At 45.2% G+C, this 19,227-nt stretch overlaps 1 protein-coding gene across 3 annotated transcripts in view; it reads left to right on the plus strand.

Moving 5' to 3' along the window:
• Positions 1-18,606, plus strand: part of OTULIN (OTU deubiquitinase with linear linkage specificity) — a 34,045-nt gene extending 15,439 nt beyond the window's left edge. For all 3 annotated transcript variants that reach the window (XM_003133841.5, XM_085001725.1, XM_085001724.1), the window contains 4 exons: positions 942-1,085; positions 7,553-7,678; positions 10,498-10,767; positions 13,188-18,606. In XM_003133841.5, coding sequence (XP_003133889.1) covers positions 942-1,085; positions 7,553-7,678; positions 10,498-10,767; positions 13,188-13,382 — 735 coding nt within the window. In that variant the 3' untranslated portion in view covers positions 13,383-18,606. The remainder of the gene's footprint in view (positions 1-941; positions 1,086-7,552; positions 7,679-10,497; positions 10,768-13,187) is intronic.
• The last annotated feature ends 621 nt before the right edge of the window (positions 18,607-19,227 follow it).

A 19,227-nucleotide genomic window follows, 5' to 3' on the forward strand; every position in this document is an offset into this window, starting at 1 on the left:
CTGAGAACAGCTAATACCAAGGGTACAGTGCTTGGACACAGGATGACTGTCTGCATGGTGCCCGTCCCGTGGTGAGGGTGGCACTCCTTCCTTTGTGTAGAGGTGTGTGGGAAGCAGGGTTTCTAGTGACTGTTGAGGAAGGGCAGGACCAGTGAAAGGGCCGCCAGGCTGGGGGCGAGTGACCTGGGGAAGCTGAGAAGTCGATTCTGGTGCCTGGGCAGTGTCCAGTGGGGAACTCAGTCGTCGGTGCCTATGGAGCAGGTCACTGGGATTTTAGGGTGTCCTTTTTCGGAGGTATGCTTCAGAAAGATCCATTTGGATGGCTGTATTTGAGTGGCTGGGCAGGCCACTGAGCGTTTTCACTTCCTTGTTTCACTTCCAGGCTGAACAAGGATGACACTTAAATTTACTTTAAGAAAAGTCTAATAGATTTGTCCAGGCACCTCCTAGCATGTAGATTTTTAAAATATATTCCATGGAAATTTGGGATTTGGGGGTGTTATTTTTAATATGGAGTTATAAGCTAGGTACGTCTCTCTTTTCTTTCCTGTCTGTTCATTAAAGAGCTTGGGGTCAATTTAAAAACAGGTTAAAGCCTTCAGAATGTTGATTATTAATAAGTGAATGTTAAAATTGCTTAGAATGGGACATATTACTCCAACTTTGGGGGTGACTGGTGTTTTAATAATACTTGGTATATTATTTTATATGTTCTAATGTATTGCATCTGCTACATATGCTGATATTTTGTATAATACTAACATTGGTTAATTCCTTTTGATTAATAAAAAAAGGAATTCGAATATCTATATGAAAGACTCAGCCAGTGTTGTTTCCATTCTTCCAGTGATGGGGGGCACATTTTTCCCACAGAAATAAAGTTATCCCCACTGTCTGAAGTCAGCAACGATCATTTTGAATTTTGTGATGCTTCCACCCAGGGCTACGAGGAGGTGTCTCAGAAATTCACCTCCATAAGACGAGTCCGTGGAGATAATTACTGCGCGCTGAGGGCCACGCTGTTCCAGGCCATGAGCCAGCCGGCGGCGCTGCCCTCCTGGCTGGAGGACCCGGAGCTCACGCTGGTACGCTGCTGCTGCAGGTTTGAGTCTGCAATGTTTCCAGTCGTTTCTGAGAGAAAGACTGTCCTCGCCCATGCGTGTGCTGCTGCTGTCTGCAGGGTGACGTCAGCGTGTGGGTGTGTTCGGTTTTGTGTGACTCGGTGATTTTGCATAGTAAAGCAACCCCAAATGGTTGGTATTTCCCAGAAGAGGAAGGTGGTAAAATATATTTGCTACTGCAGCTGAATAAGGGAGCAGGTATTTAGGGTTCGTACAAGGCACTGAGGGCAGAATGCCTTGAATGTAGGACTCAGTACCAGGTGGGCTTGTATGTATTTTACCTGAGAACCTGCTGAGAGGTTTTTGAAGGCACATCTCTCTGCTTCTGGCTCCAGTTCAAGAAATCAGCCCATCTGCATAGCATTAGAAGGACTGGCTTATTGGGCAGCAGCACAGCAACACTAGAAGAGGAATGGTTAAGGTCAGCCTGGGAGAGGCTCCCTGGAGGGAAGAGGTGAGGTCAGGGGCTCTGTCCCATGCCTGGCCCTCTTTGGTGTTTTAAATCTGCAGCCTGGTGGTAACACCCCAGGAAGTCAGGTTATCAGTGTGTTATATATCCATGATACACATCAACTGAGGTCATGTCATAGGTTGGATGATAGACTATCCCAGAAGAGTTTGGTGGGCAGGTGTGATTGAGCAGAACTCACCATATAACATTAACTGGAAGAAATTTGGAAACCCTGTGCTTATATTAAAACACAGCAAAGGAGTTTCCATCGTGGCTCAGTGGTTAATGAACCAGACTAGCATCCGTGAGAACAGGGATTTGATCCCTGACCTTGCTCAGTGGGTTAAGGATCTGGCATTGCCGTGAGCTGTGATGTAGGTTGCAGACACGGCTCAGATCCCGCATTACTGCGGCTGTGGTGTAGGCCAGAGGTTTAGCTGCGATTAGACTCCTAGCCCGGGAACCTCCATATTCTGCAGGTGCAGCCCTAAAAAGACAAAACAAAACAAAACAAAGCAAAAAACACACCCACGGCCAAAAACCAAAACCCAGAGTGCTAGCTGTGGGAATCTGCCTTGCCTGCAACTTATAAGGGGGGAAAAAGTCAGGATTTTAATTGATTACAGGCCCACCATGAGCCCACCTGTGTGATGGCCTTTGTGTGAACAAAGCCCTGTTTTAAAAGGAATGCTTCTAAAGCATGGGCAGGGGTGGTCCTGTCTTGAACATGGCTGGTCAGATCCCATCTTAAGGACCCAGTGCATCTCTGCACCTGTACCCTCAGTACAGGTGGGTGTGTGCCCAGGGTGATTCATCTCATTTTGAGAACAGTTGAAGAAGCTGGGTGTTTGCCTTTAGAATAAGGACTTTTAGGGGCTGCTGGTTGGCAGCTAAGCTAATTAGAGGTCTGTTACGTGGACAGGGGATCTCACACCCTCGAAGGGCAAAACCAGGCCCATTGCTGGAGGACACTGCCTGTCTGTCAAGTGATGAACTATTTTATAATCCAGGGTGAAGGTAGTACACTTGTAAAAATTGCCTAAATGCTATCTGTGAAAGATACTTTCTTCTAATCAAAGATGGGTCTTAAGAAAGCAGGTTTCTCGGAATTAACTTATAAAGAGGCAGAAGAAATTGATACAGTGGCCTGTTTTTAGCTTGGCACATCATCATTTTTGTTAGTACTGCAACACTTCAGAATTATTGGTCAGTCAGATAGATGCCTGTGGGTATAAGACACTGCTGGGGAAACAGACACAGGTGGACTCACCGTATTTTGCTCTAACTTCTGTTTGGCAACCATAACCTATAGATTGTGACATAGAATCCTCCTTAATTTTAGGCTGAGTTTTCTTTCGAGCCTTTTGCTTTAAGGGGCTGCTTGGATTTATGGACTTAATTGATGTAATGAATTTGAATTTTTATGCTTTCCAAGAAACTCTGGTGCAATTAGTGTTCCCCATGAATAAACATAAAAAACACTCCCCATAAAAGTAAAACACAATGTCCCTTTTATTTTACTAACAGGATACATTTGAGTAAGATCATCTGCCATATTAAAAAGAATCTGGGTAGACTGTGCTTCCTTTCTGATCAGTGTGAGAATAGGTTGCATGTATGAGCTGTGGGGCTGTGAGGTGATTTTCCTGACTTAATTTGAGTCATGTGGAAATTCTCAAGCACTCTAATTTTTTCCCTTTTCTCTATGTATCAGCCAACAAATAGGTGTTTCTCTTGGGAGCACAATCTAATTAGTTGGTCACAGTGGTATTGTTTTTGTCATCTAACCTTTATTGATGCCAGGAGGCCAGTGTTAGAGAAAAAGCGCATCATACCTGCCTGTAAGTTATAGTGTGAAAATTTGTTAACCTTTTTTTGCTCTCATTCAACTAGCAGACTTGTCCTGGTGTTGACTTTTTGATGCCCCCCCCCCAACTCTCCTTTATTTGAGCACTTTCTTGACAGGGTCTCTTTTGTTGTGTGTCTTGTGCAGATGCTGGGTGCACCACATACCTCTTATTCAAGGTGCCAGTGCAGTAAGGGGCACACAGGCTTGCTTATGGCACTTTGCCATTTTTTATTTACGAACTCCTTTTCAACCATCTCCCAGTTGTCACGCACACCCTTCTATGGCTACCATTCTACCCCTGTTCTCGTTCTGGCCCTTCCCACAGGTCTTCCCTCAGGAAGTCTGCACTGACAAGGGTCTTGCGAATGGAAGAAGTTGAGGTGGAACCAAGTGCGAACACAGATGGGTGGTGAGGCCCAGAGGCTGGCGGGGCTCCCATGGTGGTAGGGTACCTGGACGCCCTCACCCCGGGAACGGAGTCTCTCCATCACTAGATACTATTTGTGCAACATTAATAGTAAACACCTTAATATTTAATGCTTAATATTTAATGCTTCAGACAAGCAGATCAAGTGATACTTAACTGTTTTTACAAAACAAGAACATCTTACAGGAATTGTGGTATGAAAGTCTCTATGCCCATTCCCTACCCATCTTCTTACTAAATCTGAATAACTTGCATCCTGTCATATTAATTAAACCATGCTTGCTTGGTTTAAATTATTGGGGTTTAAAAGGGGGTTGGCTTGCTATTATAAACACAATAACCGTCTGACAATAAGTCTGTCTCAGTTTACCTTGATCCTTGTCTTTCTGAATTGCAGAGGGCCTCTACTGACCACTGCCCTGAGTCTAATGACAGTCATATGTCCTGGTGTCCCTGGGGCTTTTAGAAGTCTTGGGAGCACTGACTACTTCTGGGGGCACAGAAAGGCTGCTGTCTGCAGGAAAGTTGGAGGGAATCTGGTTTCAGCATTTTTAGGGCTCTGTGGTAACCCCCCTCTTCAGCTTTGGGGACTAGGCAGGTCCTGGGACACCTAAGGTTATATGTGAAGCTGTAGAGCCAGAACCAGCCTTGGCCCATAGCCTGCAGGCTGCATGCTGTGCTAAACAGCCGTGGACCTCAGCATGCATTTCAAGAATTCAGTGAGCCTAGGGAAGCCACGTGCCCTATAGCTGGCTGTATCTGCCTCCATTTATATTTGTAGAGATGTTCTCTGTAGCATTTTGCCATCTTCCCTCTCTCCTAGAACATGCTTGATTTCAGGACATTAAGGGGAAATGGGAGGTTTAGACTGAGACCCTCCCCTTAATCTGAGCTCAGTGGGAGAGAGCCATGCCGTGCTTTCTGCTGCTGCGCTGCTCTTCAGGCCTTGCTCCCTTCATTGCTCCTCTGACAGCTCAGCTTCCCGTCACCTCCTGTCATTGTACCTGGGTTCCTTGTGTGTGTCTCCTGCTTCTGTCCAGATCCCAGTCTCTGTGTTTGACTATAGTCAAAGCATCTGACCTTGACCTTGAATATGGTGCGGTCTGGCTATTCTTAAAGTTGGGCATTACCTGGGTCTCCAGGAGGTGATGTCCTTTGGGGCCGGGGCCTTTGGTTTCCAAATTCTCTAAGTTTTAGAATGTCTTTAAGTGGGTGGGACTTGTGACAGTGTTTGCTTCAAGTGCGATAGACTGTGTAGCAAACCTCATTTTACGAGTTGGTTTGGGGAAGACAAATTGTGTTATTTGCTGCCCCTTTAATCATGGTGCTGATTTCAAGAATTATGGAGACTTGTAGGAGTCCCCTGGTGGCACAGCAGGTTGAGAATTCAGTGTTGTTGCTGCTGTGGCATGAGTTCGATCCCTGGCCCTGGAATTTCTGTATGCCATGGGTGTGGCCAAAAAGAAAAAAGAAAAGAAAAGCATCAGGGACACTTGTAGAGAAAATAGGCTCTTTTTATAGTTTAGTCACAAGTGAAATTATGCTTAAGCTAGTTCTTTTTTTTTTTTTTTTTTTTTTTTTTTTTTGTCTTTTTGCTATTTCTTGGGCCGCTCCTGTGGCATATGGAGGTTCCCAGGCTATGGGTCTAATAGGAGCTGTAGCCACCAGCCTACGCCAGAGCTACAGCAATGTGGGATCCAAGCTGCATCTGCAACCTACACCACAGCTCACAGCAACGCTGGATCCTTAACGCACTGAGCAAGGCCGGGGATCAAACCTGCAACCTCATGGTTCCTAGTTGGATTCATTAACCACTGAGCCACGACGGGAATTCCTACTTAAGCTAATTATCTACTTTGTTAAGTATTTCCCATTGTTTCTTGTTTAAATCTTGTTTCTTCCTCAGCTCTCCCTAACTCTTAAAGAAGTCTGAATGTGTGTGTGTGTGTAGTGTAAGAAAATGACTATGTGTATGTCGTGTGTCATGACTCCCTGAAAGCATTTGAAGATAGATCTTTTTCATCTGAGTAAAGAATTCAACTCCATTATTCTTTTCTTATAGTTTATTTTCACCCTCAATTTTTGGGCTTTCTCCAGATTTTCCACATCTCCCAGAAGTGTACAACCCTGTATACTTACTCTATCAACAGCTTGGTGCATGCATGGAAGGGATGAGGAAGCAGACTTTTATTTGGGTTTCTTTCTGTGTGGTTAGATCTTTGGTGTCTCCTGAGTGATTCACTTGAGCACTGTGCCTGCCTTTAAGTACCTGCATAATGCCACATGATACTCCCATGGCCTCCTGGGCTTCTCTCCACCCTACTTTCCCAGCTCACATCTGGGTAGCCAGTTTTTTCTGCTTGTTGCACTGCCCAGTTGTGATTTCAGCTTGTTGCCACTTGGGGGCATTTTGGGTTCTGGTGAGAAACCTGAAATCCTGGTTGAAGGTTTGCAGCAGAACTGCCCACACGTGTTGCTGCAGTGAGGGACAGTGTGGGCACAGAGCTGGGCTGCTGTGGGATGAGTGGTCATTTGTCATCCTGATCAGATGCAGACACAGCCCTTCCCCCATTAATGAGTGTAGTTGGCCATCATTGTGGTAACTACCCGAAGAGGAATTTACATCCCTGTTGTGGTTTTGTTTTTGTGTAGAGAACAAACCACCTTAGTTTCACATGATTGCTTTAGAGTAAGAAGGTGAAACTGGCATTATCACTCATGAAAAGGTCGTCAATCTTAGATTCCAGGAGGAAGGAACATAGGGCCTCGTTTAAAACTATTTATAACTGTTAAACAAGCTTAGGTTTCAGGTAGGAATTAATTATTCTCTAATGATCTTTAAACTTAGAGGTGAACTTTTTTTCCTTTCTGCATTTTATAGCACTCAAGTGATGTGCCTGTGCCCAGCCTAATTATATGGTTTTCTCCTGACACACCCAGGACTGTTGGGAGAGTCTGAGTTCTCATGCCGTCGTCCATCAAGTTATGTTCCAGCCTGCCTTTCAGACTCCAGCCTCTATTGATGACTAGGGGAAAACAAAATAACAAATGCTCCTAGGAAAAAAAGAAAACTGGCAAAGTAATAGTTCTGCTGTCAGTTCTTTAATGAGCTGTGCCATCATAGTTCCAGTAATCCTTGCTTCTTAGTCTCAGTTGTATTTATCTCACTACATTGATTAGGCAGTTAAATTAGAAACCATATTGTTTCTTTTTAATATTAAAGCTTTGAGGATATGTGTAAATACCAGAAATTCAGCTTTATTTTCCTAGTCAGGAAAGGACCATCCACCTACCTGAAGCATCCTCCTGAGTTAGGCATTGGGGGATGGAAGGGAGGCTGCCTGTGAGCCCAGCAGCTGCCTGGGGGGTTTGTGCAGGTGTGGACACTGCCTTTAAGTTCTCTTACAAAGTGCTGTGGAATATTCCCGGCCAGGGCTGGAGCCCAGCAAGGTAGAGTGTACCTCGGTGTCTCTGCCAAAACCACCATGTCACTCTAGCAGCCCTCCTCAGGGTGGGACTTTCGGGTTCCGGGTTCCTGCCTTCCAGATTTAGATCCCCCCATCCTAAACCCAGACAGGTGTGTGGGAGTTAGTTCTGGAAATGAAGGTAGTCTTGTAGACGTCATGGTTTTTTACAGCCTGGGTCGTGCTATGGACTTTGGGGAATATTAACAACCTTTATCTCTCAATTTCTTGATACTCTAGTTACCAGAGAAACTCGTGAGCAAATACAGCTGGATCAAGCAGTGGAAACTTGGACTGAAATTTGAGGGGAAGAGCGAGGACCTGGTTGATAAAATAAAGGAGTCCCTTGCTTTGCTGAGGAAGAAGGTTTGGAATGTGCAGTTTCTTTTCTCTGATGGGTGCAAAGCTCTCACTGCTGATTGCCATCCCTAGTTCTCACTTAGTGGGTTACCGCACGCTCTTGACTGGTTTGTAGGCAAAATAATTCTAAATGAACGCTCACTCTCCCTGTGAGGTCTTTGGTAAAATGAAGAAATACCAACATCATATATTCTTAGAGGAAATGATGTGTTTAGTGAAATGTTTAACTCTGTTTAAAGGAAACCTTATAAATGTAGTCTTCGTTCTAAGTCATACCAACTTCAGGGATGTCATTTAGTCCATATTTCTTACAGTATTATCACTGATAGAAATCCACATTTATTAAAATCTTCCCAGTTGTGTTCATGTTTTAAGATTCTGTCTATATTTATTAGATTCATTTTCTTTCATGATGATTGTCTAGTAAATGGATTTAGTAACTTGTCTTTTGAAAACTGCCCTGAGGGTTTCTCTGAAACAGAATTGTGAGGGGAAGTTGATCTGCTGATTCCCATTGATGTGGTTACTAAATAGCCCCTCTCTGGGAGTTACTGTCGTGGCTCAGCGGTAACGAACCCAACTAGCATCCATGAAGATGTGGGTTCGATCCCTGGCCTTGCTCATCTGGCATTGCTGTGGCTGTGATGTAGGCAGGCAGCTGTAGCTCCGATTCGACCCCTAGCCTGGGAATTTCCGTATGCCGCAGATGCGGCCCTAAAAAGAAAAAATAAATACATTTAAATAGCCTCTCTCTGTGGCTTTCCACTGTCTTAACGTGGTTGGCTATCCTGCTTGTACACTGGCCCCTGCACACCTCTAGGCTGCTTGTCTTGAAACAGCCTGAAGACTCCTCACCAGGGACTCGAGGGCGTGTTGATTGCTCCAGGCTTCAGGTGGAGAAGGGAGGCCGGCAAGGAGGTGTCAGGCATCGGCTTTCAAGATTCCTCACGGCACTTACTCTTGCCGTTGATCTGTTTATTGGAATATGGTCTGCCACCCCCATTAAACTCTCAACTCCATGTGAGACCTAGAGCCTGTCCTGCTCGTTCCTTTACAGCCAGTGCTGAGCACTGAGCCACATATAATAGGCATTTGGTAAATGTTTTGTTGAGTGAATGGGGGGCCCTGACGACGTCCTTGAGTCTAGTTTTCCTTTATAAAAATGAGACGTGTTTACTGGAAAACATGCTGTCAAAGGAAGACTCGTAATAAAGAAATGGGAGCCAGAGAAGGGGGAGGTCTGTTCTTGTTGCCGTTTGGGGCAGAGCACAGGATTCAAGGGGGCTGAAGGACTGTTCCTATCCAGGCCCTGAGCTAGTGGGAGGTGGGTGCAGGGCTCCGGGCTCTGTGGGGGTGAACGGGAAGGCTCTTTAGCTCAGCCACTGGGGACAGTTTGCTTTTTAACTCTTTCAAGTTCTTGTGAAGTTACAGTTTTTGCTTTTTTAGGTGTGTCTGGTATAAATAGATCCTCATTTTGGGGAGTGATTCCAGTTTACAGTAACATTGAAATTATTCATTAATAATCTGATAATAACATACATACTAGCACTTCGTATATTCCAGGCTGTACCCTAAAAGGTTTATGTATTATTTGACTCTCTCAGCTACCAGGGGTGTTGTTGCTGTGGTTGTCCTCATTTTACAGATGAGGACACTACAGCCCTGTAGAAGCCACCAGCTCCTCGGTGGCGAGGCCTTTATTCTATCCTGACTGACTCTAAAGCCTTGCTCTTGCCTGCCAGGTTGGTCTACTTCTGCAACTATGGCATCTTCCAGCTTTCAACCCAAATATTGGAGAGAGTCCTTTGGCATAGCCATTGCCATTAAAATTTACTCTTGAATTTTATTTATTTATTTATTTATTTTTGTCTTTTTGTATTTTTAGGGCTGCACCCACGGCATATGGAGGTTCCCAGACTAGGGGTCCAATTGGAGCTGTAGCTGCTGGCCTACACCAGAGCCACAGGAACTCGGGATCCAAGCCGAGTCTGCGACCTACACCACAGCTCACGGCAACACTGGATCCCCAAACCACTGAGCGAGGCCAGGGATTGAACCTGCAACCTCATGGTTCCTCGTCAGATTTGTTTCCACTGTGCCACAACGGGAGCTCCACTCTTGAATTTTAAATTGGAATGTTTTTTGAGAGGAGCAGGATTTACTGGTTATTCATAAGGATTAGTTTTATCTTATTCACTTTAACTTAAAGACACATATGTGTAGGGTTTTCTTTTTCACTGAGTTTGCCTTGTCCTCTGCTTTATTCTTAATCAGGAGTCAATAAGAATTTCCTGACTGGATTTATTCATTTGAAATGCAACATGTATTTTTAAGAGGTTAGAAGGGTAAATTTAATAAGCAAATGTTCAAGAGACCCCACAATCTTCCTTGCCCATCTTCAAGTTTGAAAGTTGGCTTGGTATTTCTGGCTGGTAACAGCTGCTGTAGGCCCCTTAAGAAGAGGAGCAATTTTAGCTCCCTTCACAGCTTACACACAGGCTTCATACACTCACGTTAGCTCTCCTTTAAATATTTGATTGACTGGTTCCATCTCTTTGCCTGGGAGGATAGAGGACTTGAAATTTCCATTCCATGGCCCTAGAGCTTCTCCTCAGTGCCTTATATTTTTATTTCAACTTAATGGGGGGAAAGCTGAATAAGGAATTTGTGTGGTCTAAAGAAGCTACCATTGTTTGAGCTGGAAGCTTGGACGTTGAGCGTTGGTACATGACTCATGCTTTTGAAAATAATGTGCTGATAGTACAGAATTTTACCAGAGACTTTTTGAACAGAAACGTAATTATTGTGTAACTTTCTTATTATAGTGGGCAGGCTTGGCTGAACTGAGAACTGCCGAGGCGAGGCAGATAGCTTGTGATGAACTGTTCACCAATGAAGAAGAAGAGTACAGCCTCTATGAAGCTGTAAAATTTCTAATGCTGAACAGAGCCATTGAACTATATGATGATAAAGAGAAGGGAAAGGATGTCCCATTTTTCTCTGTGCTTCTGTTTGCTCGGGATACATCAAATGACCCTGGACAGCTGCTGAGGAACCATCTAAACCAGGTGGGACACACTGGTGGCCTTGAACAGGTGAGTTGTACCTCTGGGAGTATTTTGCCCCCAAATAGCAGCTTCAACCACTAGACATCATCTCCGTTTTTGTGAGTCAGGAGTTCAGGAGCAACTTTGCTGCATGGTTCTGGCTCAGGGTCTCAGGAGGTTGCTGTTGAGTCTTGCTCAGGGCCACAGCCACCAGAGGGCCGGAAGATCCACTTCATCACGGCACACCAGCTGGCTGTCGGCAGGAGGCCTTGGTCCCTCAGTGGTAGTTAGCGAGAGGGTTAGGTTCTTCGCCTTGTGGGGTTTTCCTAGGGCTGCTTGAGTGTCCTCAGAACATGGCAGCTGGCTTCTCTCAGAAAGTGATCCAAAGAGAGAGCAAGGAGGAAGCCACAGTTCCTTCTGTGACCTAATCTTAGACATCACTTACACCATACTGTTTGTTAGAAGCGAGTCACTTAATCCTTCCTACACTCAAGTGAGGGCTGCCCTACTTGAGAATTGTGAAGCTGTTCTGTAGGTTTGTGAATCTGTTCTTTAATGCTGTGGTTCTCTCAGCCCGGGCTTTCTTCTGCAGTGTGGTGCATGGACCAGTACTCTTGGCTCTGGAGAGCTGCAAGTAAACCAGGCACTTGGAATGGAAGGGTCATCTGAAGGGTCTTGTTTAATCTTGGCAGCTGTAGCCGTGTTGGGTAGCATCCTTTAAAAGTAGAAATGGAGCCAGTTTAGCCAGGAGAGCCTGGACTGCTCTTGGATCTCTTACAGATGTGCTAAGTTTGCAACTTTACACAGAGACCCAAAGCAGTACTGCCCCATGGGTCAGTAGTTGCCTCACCACACCTGCACTGTCTGTCTTTGATTGTTGACTACCTTGCCTGAAGAGCCTAAGTCTTTTTTTGTGGACTAGCCAACCACTAGTGTAGCATAAGGCTCTCCATGCAGAGTGCCACCTTCTTGCTTGCATGACTTTTCCTGGTACATAGGAAAGAGCAAAGATGATGATTAGTGCTGGGTCAGGCAAGATTGAAGATAACCATTTTGAAAAATTGTCTGTCCTTGTAGGGTAGGTTACTCAAGTCTCCTGACCCATTGCGCATCCTTTGCTGTAACAAGCCTGGTAGAGCATGGTTTGCTTATTACAGTGACGTTAGCCCTTTCTGAGGACTAACTTAAGGTCTGCTGTAACATTTTTTAAATAACAGCTTTATTGAAATATGGTTTACATATCATAAAATAAATCCCTTTAAAGTGTGTAACTCAGTGGTTTTTAGTATGTTTATGGAGTTTTGCAACCCTCAGCAGCAGTCTTTAATTTTAGGCTATTTTATCACCCTTAAAGGAAACTCCATACCCATCAGCACTCATTCCCCTTCTCCAGCCCTAGGCAGCCACTGACTTACTTTCTGTTGTTACAGATTTGCCTCTTCTGGGCATTTCATATAAATGGAATCTTACAATATGTGGTCTTTTATGACTGGCTTCTCTTGCTGAGCCTGATGTCTTCAAGACTCATCCGTGTTGCAGCATGCATCAGTAGTTCATTCCTTTTTCTTGACAAATAATATTCCATTGTCTGTATAGATCACATTTTATTCATCCATTTGGGTTGTTTTCCATTTTTTAGCGATTATGAATAACCCTGCTGTGAGCATCATACAAGTTTTTTGTGTGGACGTGTTTTCAGTTCTCTTTGGGTATATACCTAGGAATGGAATTACTGGACCATGTGGTAATTTTCTGTTTGAAATTTTGAGGAACTGCCCAACTCTTTAAAAGCAGCTGCACTGTTTATATCCCTACCAGCCCAGCATTGTTTCAGAATCCCAATTCTTCACATCCGTACCACAACTTTTTTTTTTTAATTGAGGTAACGTTCATATAACACAAAATTAACCCTTTTAAAGCATACAACTCAGTCACTTCTGGTACATTTACAATGTATGACTATTGCCTGTGTCAAGTTCCAAAATAGTTTAACTCCCCTGAAAGAAGCCCTTGTTCTCCAAGCAGTCCGTTCCCCGCAATCATTTGTCTTTTGATTATGGTCATTCTGGTGGCGGGGAAGTGGGTATCTCATTGTGGGTTTGATTTGCATTTCCCTGGCACTTTTCATGTGCTTACTAGCATTTGCATATCTTCTTTGGAGAAATAGCCATTCTATTCAAGTCCTTTGCCCAATTTTTAAACCGATTATTTGCTTTTTTATTGTTGAGTTGTAAGATGTTCCTTATATGTTCCAGACACAAGTCCTTTGGCAGACATGGAATCCCTTCTTGATGATGCAGTGTTGACAGTGACCATATGCCAAAGGACTGGGGCTGCGCCCACCGGGAGGAGGAAAGGTGGTGGCTTAGCCTCGCTGTGTGCTGCCTGGGGTGTCGGGGAGGGAGCGGGTGCAGAGTGGCATCCGGCAGCGGGGCTTCCCTCCACACACCCGTGTGCTCTTCTCCCAGGTTGAAATGTTCCTTCTGGCCTACGCCGTGCGCCACACCATCCAGGTGTACCGGCTCTCCAAGTACAGCACCGAGGAGTTCATTACCATCTATCCCACCGACCCACCCAGGGACTGGCCGGTGGTGACCCTGATCGCCGAGGACGATCGGCACTACAACATCCCCGTCCGAGTGTGTGAGGAGACAAGTCTGTGAGAGACGCACCTGGACAGCCTGGCCACCTGGCCAAGGTGCGTGGGCACTCCTCGGCTCAGCCTGCGGGTCCCCTAGAATGACCTCTGAGGACTCTTGGGCCCTGTGAGCCAGGCTGGACAGTGATGTTCTGAAGACTGGATTTTAGGAATGAACCAAGCTTTCCCTTTATCTGATGCAGCATGTTTCAGTTGGGGCCTTCAGAGCATACCTAATGGTAAACAGGCTTTCATTTTTTTTTTTTTAAAGGTAGTAATGTTTTTGTTTTGGAGGTATTGGGTCTCAGCAGTGCCCTTCCTATGCCATCAGCTTCCCTAGTAGAATTCTGGGGCAGAGTCTGTTAGTGGCGTGGCCTCTGACGGTCTCATCGAGCAGTGGTTTGGATTTATATGTTCATTAAAGCTATTTTAAGCAGATTGTCTTATAGAAGATCAAGAATTGGGTCCAAAAGTGAGTTACTTAACGGCTGGAGAAAGAGGTGCCAGAGGAGGCAGTGGCACCAGGACACCCTTGCTCTGCAGGAACGTGGCAGGCGCCTGAGCTGGCGGCTGCGCTGGCGCAAGTGGTGGGTGGTCAGTGGGGGAGTGCTACTTACAGTTGGTCCCTAGGGTCAGGGGTGTTGGTTATTCTCCACTTCTGTAGATTCACCACCTCATAGTCAGAACAAGGTTAGATCCACCTGCTTTTTAGAGGAAACCAAGGCCAGATGACTCAGGCACTCAGCTGGGTTCAGAAGGAGGGATGAGCTGGATCCAGGACTTCCCGTGCCCTTTTCATGCTGTTTTTTGCAGAGTGCTCTGTGCCAAAGTCACGTAACTCATCTGCTTCCTGGGGATGAGTAACCACAAAGCGGCTAAGGTTCTTCATTAGTAAGTTTAGGCAGAAGCCTGTTCTGAAACAGTGCAAGAGCATGGCTGAGCTGTATCTGCCCTGTTCGGTTTGGGATGCCTGGGGGAGGGTGTTCTGGCCACCCACGATTGCCTGCATGGCCCAGGCCAGGTGGTGCCTGTGGGTGGGGCAGGGCAGCCCAGCTGCGCAGGGTCTGTGATGGGGCCTGAATCATCCATGTGGACATTGTTCCCAGGAACCAGTTGTGTCACTCTGTAGGACTCCCTATCAGTGGCACCTGAATCGGCTCAGTATTTGTGGAGGTGCTGTTACCCTGAAGTACCTAGTTTTATTTTATAATTAAAATCTTTTATTTGGTCCAACTTAATATAGTTTATAAGCTATCTGCTTTTTCTTTTCCCCCAGAGGGAAAGATGTACCTTTTGCGAAAATGTAACTTTTGCTTTCACTTAAAAATTAAAATTTTTGGTTGAGAAAACTCTGAGGACACATAAAAACTATGCAGACTGTTGCAATAGTATTTTCCCCATTACCTCATCAATAATATTCACCACATTTTGATAGATGCATATTCCCTGGAGTGTTTGAATCCACTTCTTCTCTGAATGTGAGTGAATGTGTTAGAGAGGCTTGTTTTTCACTGTGAAATGCAACAGTGCCTCAAATAAGGAGGCACCTGGAAGGCAAATGAAGGTAATGATGACTTCTTGTTAGTTCTGATGCTTCGTTTTATGTAACCTCATTTTCATGTAACTTCCATTCATTCTTGAACATTTTTAAAAGCACAGCTTCACACCCTCAGGCTGCACAAGGCCGTAGGGTCTGTGTCCGTCCAACTGTTGGCTCATAGCCCCTGTTGAGTTTAATAATATTCGTAATCATCTGCCTTTGCACTTTGAAAATGTTGTAGTCTTAGTGAACCAGAACGGAGCTTTTGGACAATCGAATTGTTTACATTTCATACTTTTTTCTTGTTCCTCTGTGTGGTATTGTTGTCTTAACTACCACATTGATAGAAATTCAAAAGGATGCATTGCAGTTGCTTTCTATCCCAAGGCTCTGCTCTCAGATTGTCATCCAGGCTTAGAGGGATCATAGCATCACAGAAGACAAGTTTTCAAAGAAATGGTACTTTAGGAAATTTAGATGATTGGATAACTCTAAAAATATATTTTGTTGCAGCATGCAATTACAGTTGTCTAGAGTTTTAATTCCATTTCTCATTCCTGGACTTGACCTGGTCGGGTGATGTCAGCAGAACTGAAATTGAATTGAGGCCGAAGTGGATTCAGGAGGGTAATCTACCTAGAGGGATCTCTAAAATGATAAAGAGTGTTCCAGAAGAAGGAAAGTAGCAGGAACTACCCTGTGCTTACTTTTCCAACCCAGAGTTTATTGTAAGAATTCAGCAGTTTGAGGCCCTGTGGTCTTGGCAGAAAGAAAATGTCTGCCTTAAGCAGGTATGAGTTATACCTTTGAGGGCATATAAGGTGCCTTAAACCTAAAGTTTCCTGTCACAAATTCTGTGGAATTAACACTGCTCCTTTAGGACTTTTTCCGCTCCTCTCCTCTCCTGCTAAGCTACTTCTGCATTTACAGAATCTGTTGATTTCGCCCATACACATGGCACAGGTGATGGCAGCAGTAGAAGACAAGATGGCAGTGTGTGGTCTTTCACTTGCACTCTAGGCATAGATGGGATTCGATCTGAAATGTCAGTGCCTCTTCCTTAGAGTACAGCGTGTTTGAAAATGGTTTGAACGCACAGAATGGAATTGACCCTGCTCTCTTCCTATAGCCATTTACGCTTTTATTATACTGTTATGTATTTGGCTAATGTCTGATGAGAATTTTCTTTGATTGTGAGAAACAGACATTGTATTCTTTCATTTTTCTCTTCCCCTCCAGTCCTAGAGCTTATCAGGTAAAATCTCAGGCCACGTGAATCTCACACTTCCGTTGGAAGGAACGCCTTAATTGGTTTTTGTGTGTTTTTCTTCTTTGTTTGTTTGTTAAGAGGCTGTGTTGTTCCTCCTGCCTTCTTCACCTCAAGGTGCTGTTTTACCTAAGAGTTTGTTGTCTGCTTTTTGAAGAGTTTCCAGATAATGACTCTTAGGTGCTGTGTCACCTTTAATGATCTAGCGCTCTTAGCATCTCAGCATCGGAGTAGGACTCAAGTAGACTTCCAGACTTTGTCTTCATTTTGATGTTAAAGTTTGATTATTTCCTCTCTATCTGTCTTGAGCTAGACTTCGTAGGTACCCCCCTTTGAAAGGCAGGAAGCATTTTCAGAAGTATAAACCTCCAGGGAATCTTCTTTATAGGCATACCAAAAAAAAAAAAAAATACATAAATGCCTTTTTGAAAAGATCTGTGACTACTGAAAAACAATAAACAGGAGTGTGTGTGTGTGTGTGTGTGTGTGTGTGTGTGTGTGTGTGTGAGTGAATCTGAAATGTGTGTGAAAGGCAGGAATCCCCAAATGGTTGACAAAGGCAGGGCATGGTGTCATGTAATTTCAAAATGACCCAAGGAACTGTAAGAAGTGAACTGAAGAAGGAGGGACTGATTTTAGGTGAAAAAATGCCTTTTTAAAAGCAAAACAGCAGATGCCTGACAGACCTTCCTGATTTAAGTTGTAAAAGGTTAAAAATCTGAACCAGTGGAAAGACTTCTGTGCTTGGATTCTGCAAATTCCTTTTTCCAAATTTTAAGTCCCCTGTTGAACAGAAATAGAATACATGATGCCTAACTCTTTGGGGGAGCCTCCTTGGTGGTCTCTCTGGAGGGGCTGGAGAGACCAGGGCACCCGTGCTGAGTTATACGGTGAATAAAGACACGGGATACTGATGATTAATGCTTGTGTGATCCAGTTAATAATGTGGAGCCACGAAAAGCACAAAACTATGCTGGTTTGGCTGCCCCACCCTGGCAGCTGTAGCAGTAGGGGCAGGGTAGGTTCGGCTGGCCATGACCAGAAGAGCTCTGTGTGTGTGTGTGTGTGTGTGTGTGTGTGTGTGTGTGTGTACGTGTACACGCACGCGTGTGCACCTGCCTGCTAGTCTGCAGGCACACTGTAAAATTCCTGTGTGTGAGGTCCCACAACATGAGGCCCAGCCTCATCTGGGAGGGTGGAGGTAATCTGCCCCTTTGCATTTGTGTTCATGGTAAATCGAAATTTATTACTGGGAATGGTAGAATGGGTTAATACAAGGTATAATTAAACTATATGGAGTGGTCATTAAGTCTGTTAATTGTATTGAAATGTCATATCAGCAAGCCATTTATTAAGTGTATCTCGGAGCTCCCATCGTGGCTTAGCGGTAACAAACCTGACTGGTATCCATGTGGATGCACTTTCGATCCCTGGCCTCACTCAGCGGGTTAAGGATCCAGCGTTGCTCTGGCTGTGGGTAGGCTGGCAGCTGCATCTCCGACTTTACCCCTCGGTTGGGAACTTCCATATGCTGCAGGTGTGGCCCTGAAAATCAAAACAAACAAAAAAAGCAACTCTGTTCCCAGGCCTTATGACCGCCTGTGTATTTTAATATTTTGAATGCTCATTAATAGCCAGGGCTCATTAATAGGGAGAACACTGATTAGAGTTTTATTTCATTCTTGTTGATTTCTTGGTAGGTATGGATCAGGGATAGAAATCACCAAAACATGGTTAATCCCAGGAAAGGATACAGGGCTTGAAATGACCGTGGTCTTGGCAGCTGTTTCCCCAGTAACCAGGGGTGGCTTAATTCTGAACTTCAAAGCAATTTTTTGTACTTAATTTTAAGACCTCTTATATAAGGAAAAATGCCTTGATGTATACTCTCATAAATGGTGCTAAAATATGGTACCCCTTATAGGAGCCAGAGCAATCTACAGTAATGTTGGTTACTTCTGAGTATTTCCATAATGGGAAAAAAAGCCAAAATGAATGTATTTAATGAGCTCCCTTCTCATTTCCATTGTCTTTATGAAACTGTTTTGGTATTGTTACCTGCATTTTAGCAGCTTCTGACTGTTGTGAATTTGGAGGGGATTAATGACCCACCTTCTCCCATGGCGGCAGTTTTCTTTCCCTGGCAGCCGGGCCGTGAAGAGGGGGCAGCCGGCAACTTGGTGTGAACCTGGCCCCTAAGCAGAGTGTCCTGTTTGCACTGTAAAATGTCAGCATTTGTCAAAAACCTCACCTGCTCCGAACAAAGGTGGCCCCAAGGCTCCGGCAGCTCCAGGCCTTGCCCCCCACCCACACTCGGGACCGGTTGGGTCTTCGTCGTCACTGTCAGAGGCAGAGCCAACTTGGGGATCCCCTGTAGCACATTCGGCTGCTGAGGACTGTAAAAATAAGTAACTAAAAATAAACTTAGAAAATAAAAACGCAGAAGCCTGCCTGTGTTGCTCTGGTTGAATGCCTGACTTTGAGGACTTGGGAGATCTGGGTTCAGGGCTTCAGCTCTCCAGACCCAGGACAGGCCTGTGATGCTGAAGCCTTTGACAGTGCCGAGCCCCTAGGAAGCCCCCCCCCCCCGCCCCCCGCCGCAAAGCAGGTGTGTAGTTCTGGACTTGGGTCTGGATTCAGCACCTTTTGGGCCAGTTACCCCAGCTCCCCGGCGTCAGTCCTCACTTCCCCCACAGCCTGTTTCCAGTGGGAGTGGGGGTGAAGGAGGAGCAAGCCCTGAGCAGAGGCTTCCAGGAAGATCCCCCAGGCCTGCCCAGCAAGGCCGCAGCCACAGTCCAGACCCAGCCTTGCTGTGTGTCCGCCGAGGGGAGGCCCTGGATGTGTGCAACACTGGTGGGTGTTCAGACACCACCCAGACCAAGGGAAACAAGTGGGATAGCAAGAACTTGCATGCACTGCTGTGACTTGACTGCCACCGAGGCTAATTACCTGGAGGAGGGGAACTGGTGGGCTTTCAGAGGTCCTCATGGCATCAGAGGATGAAGTTTGAGCCTGCAGACACCTGAGTTAAAAACTGAGTCTTTGCAAAATGGTGCTTGGTTT

The sequence above is a fragment of the Sus scrofa genome, chromosome 16 (assembly GCF_054392235.1).
Source record: "Sus scrofa isolate SSC_HxYL_T2T_F1_AM1 chromosome 16, Sscrofa_HxYL_maternal_Yorkshire_Landrace_v2.0, whole genome shotgun sequence".
Taxonomy (NCBI): domain Eukaryota; kingdom Metazoa; phylum Chordata; class Mammalia; order Artiodactyla; family Suidae; genus Sus; species Sus scrofa.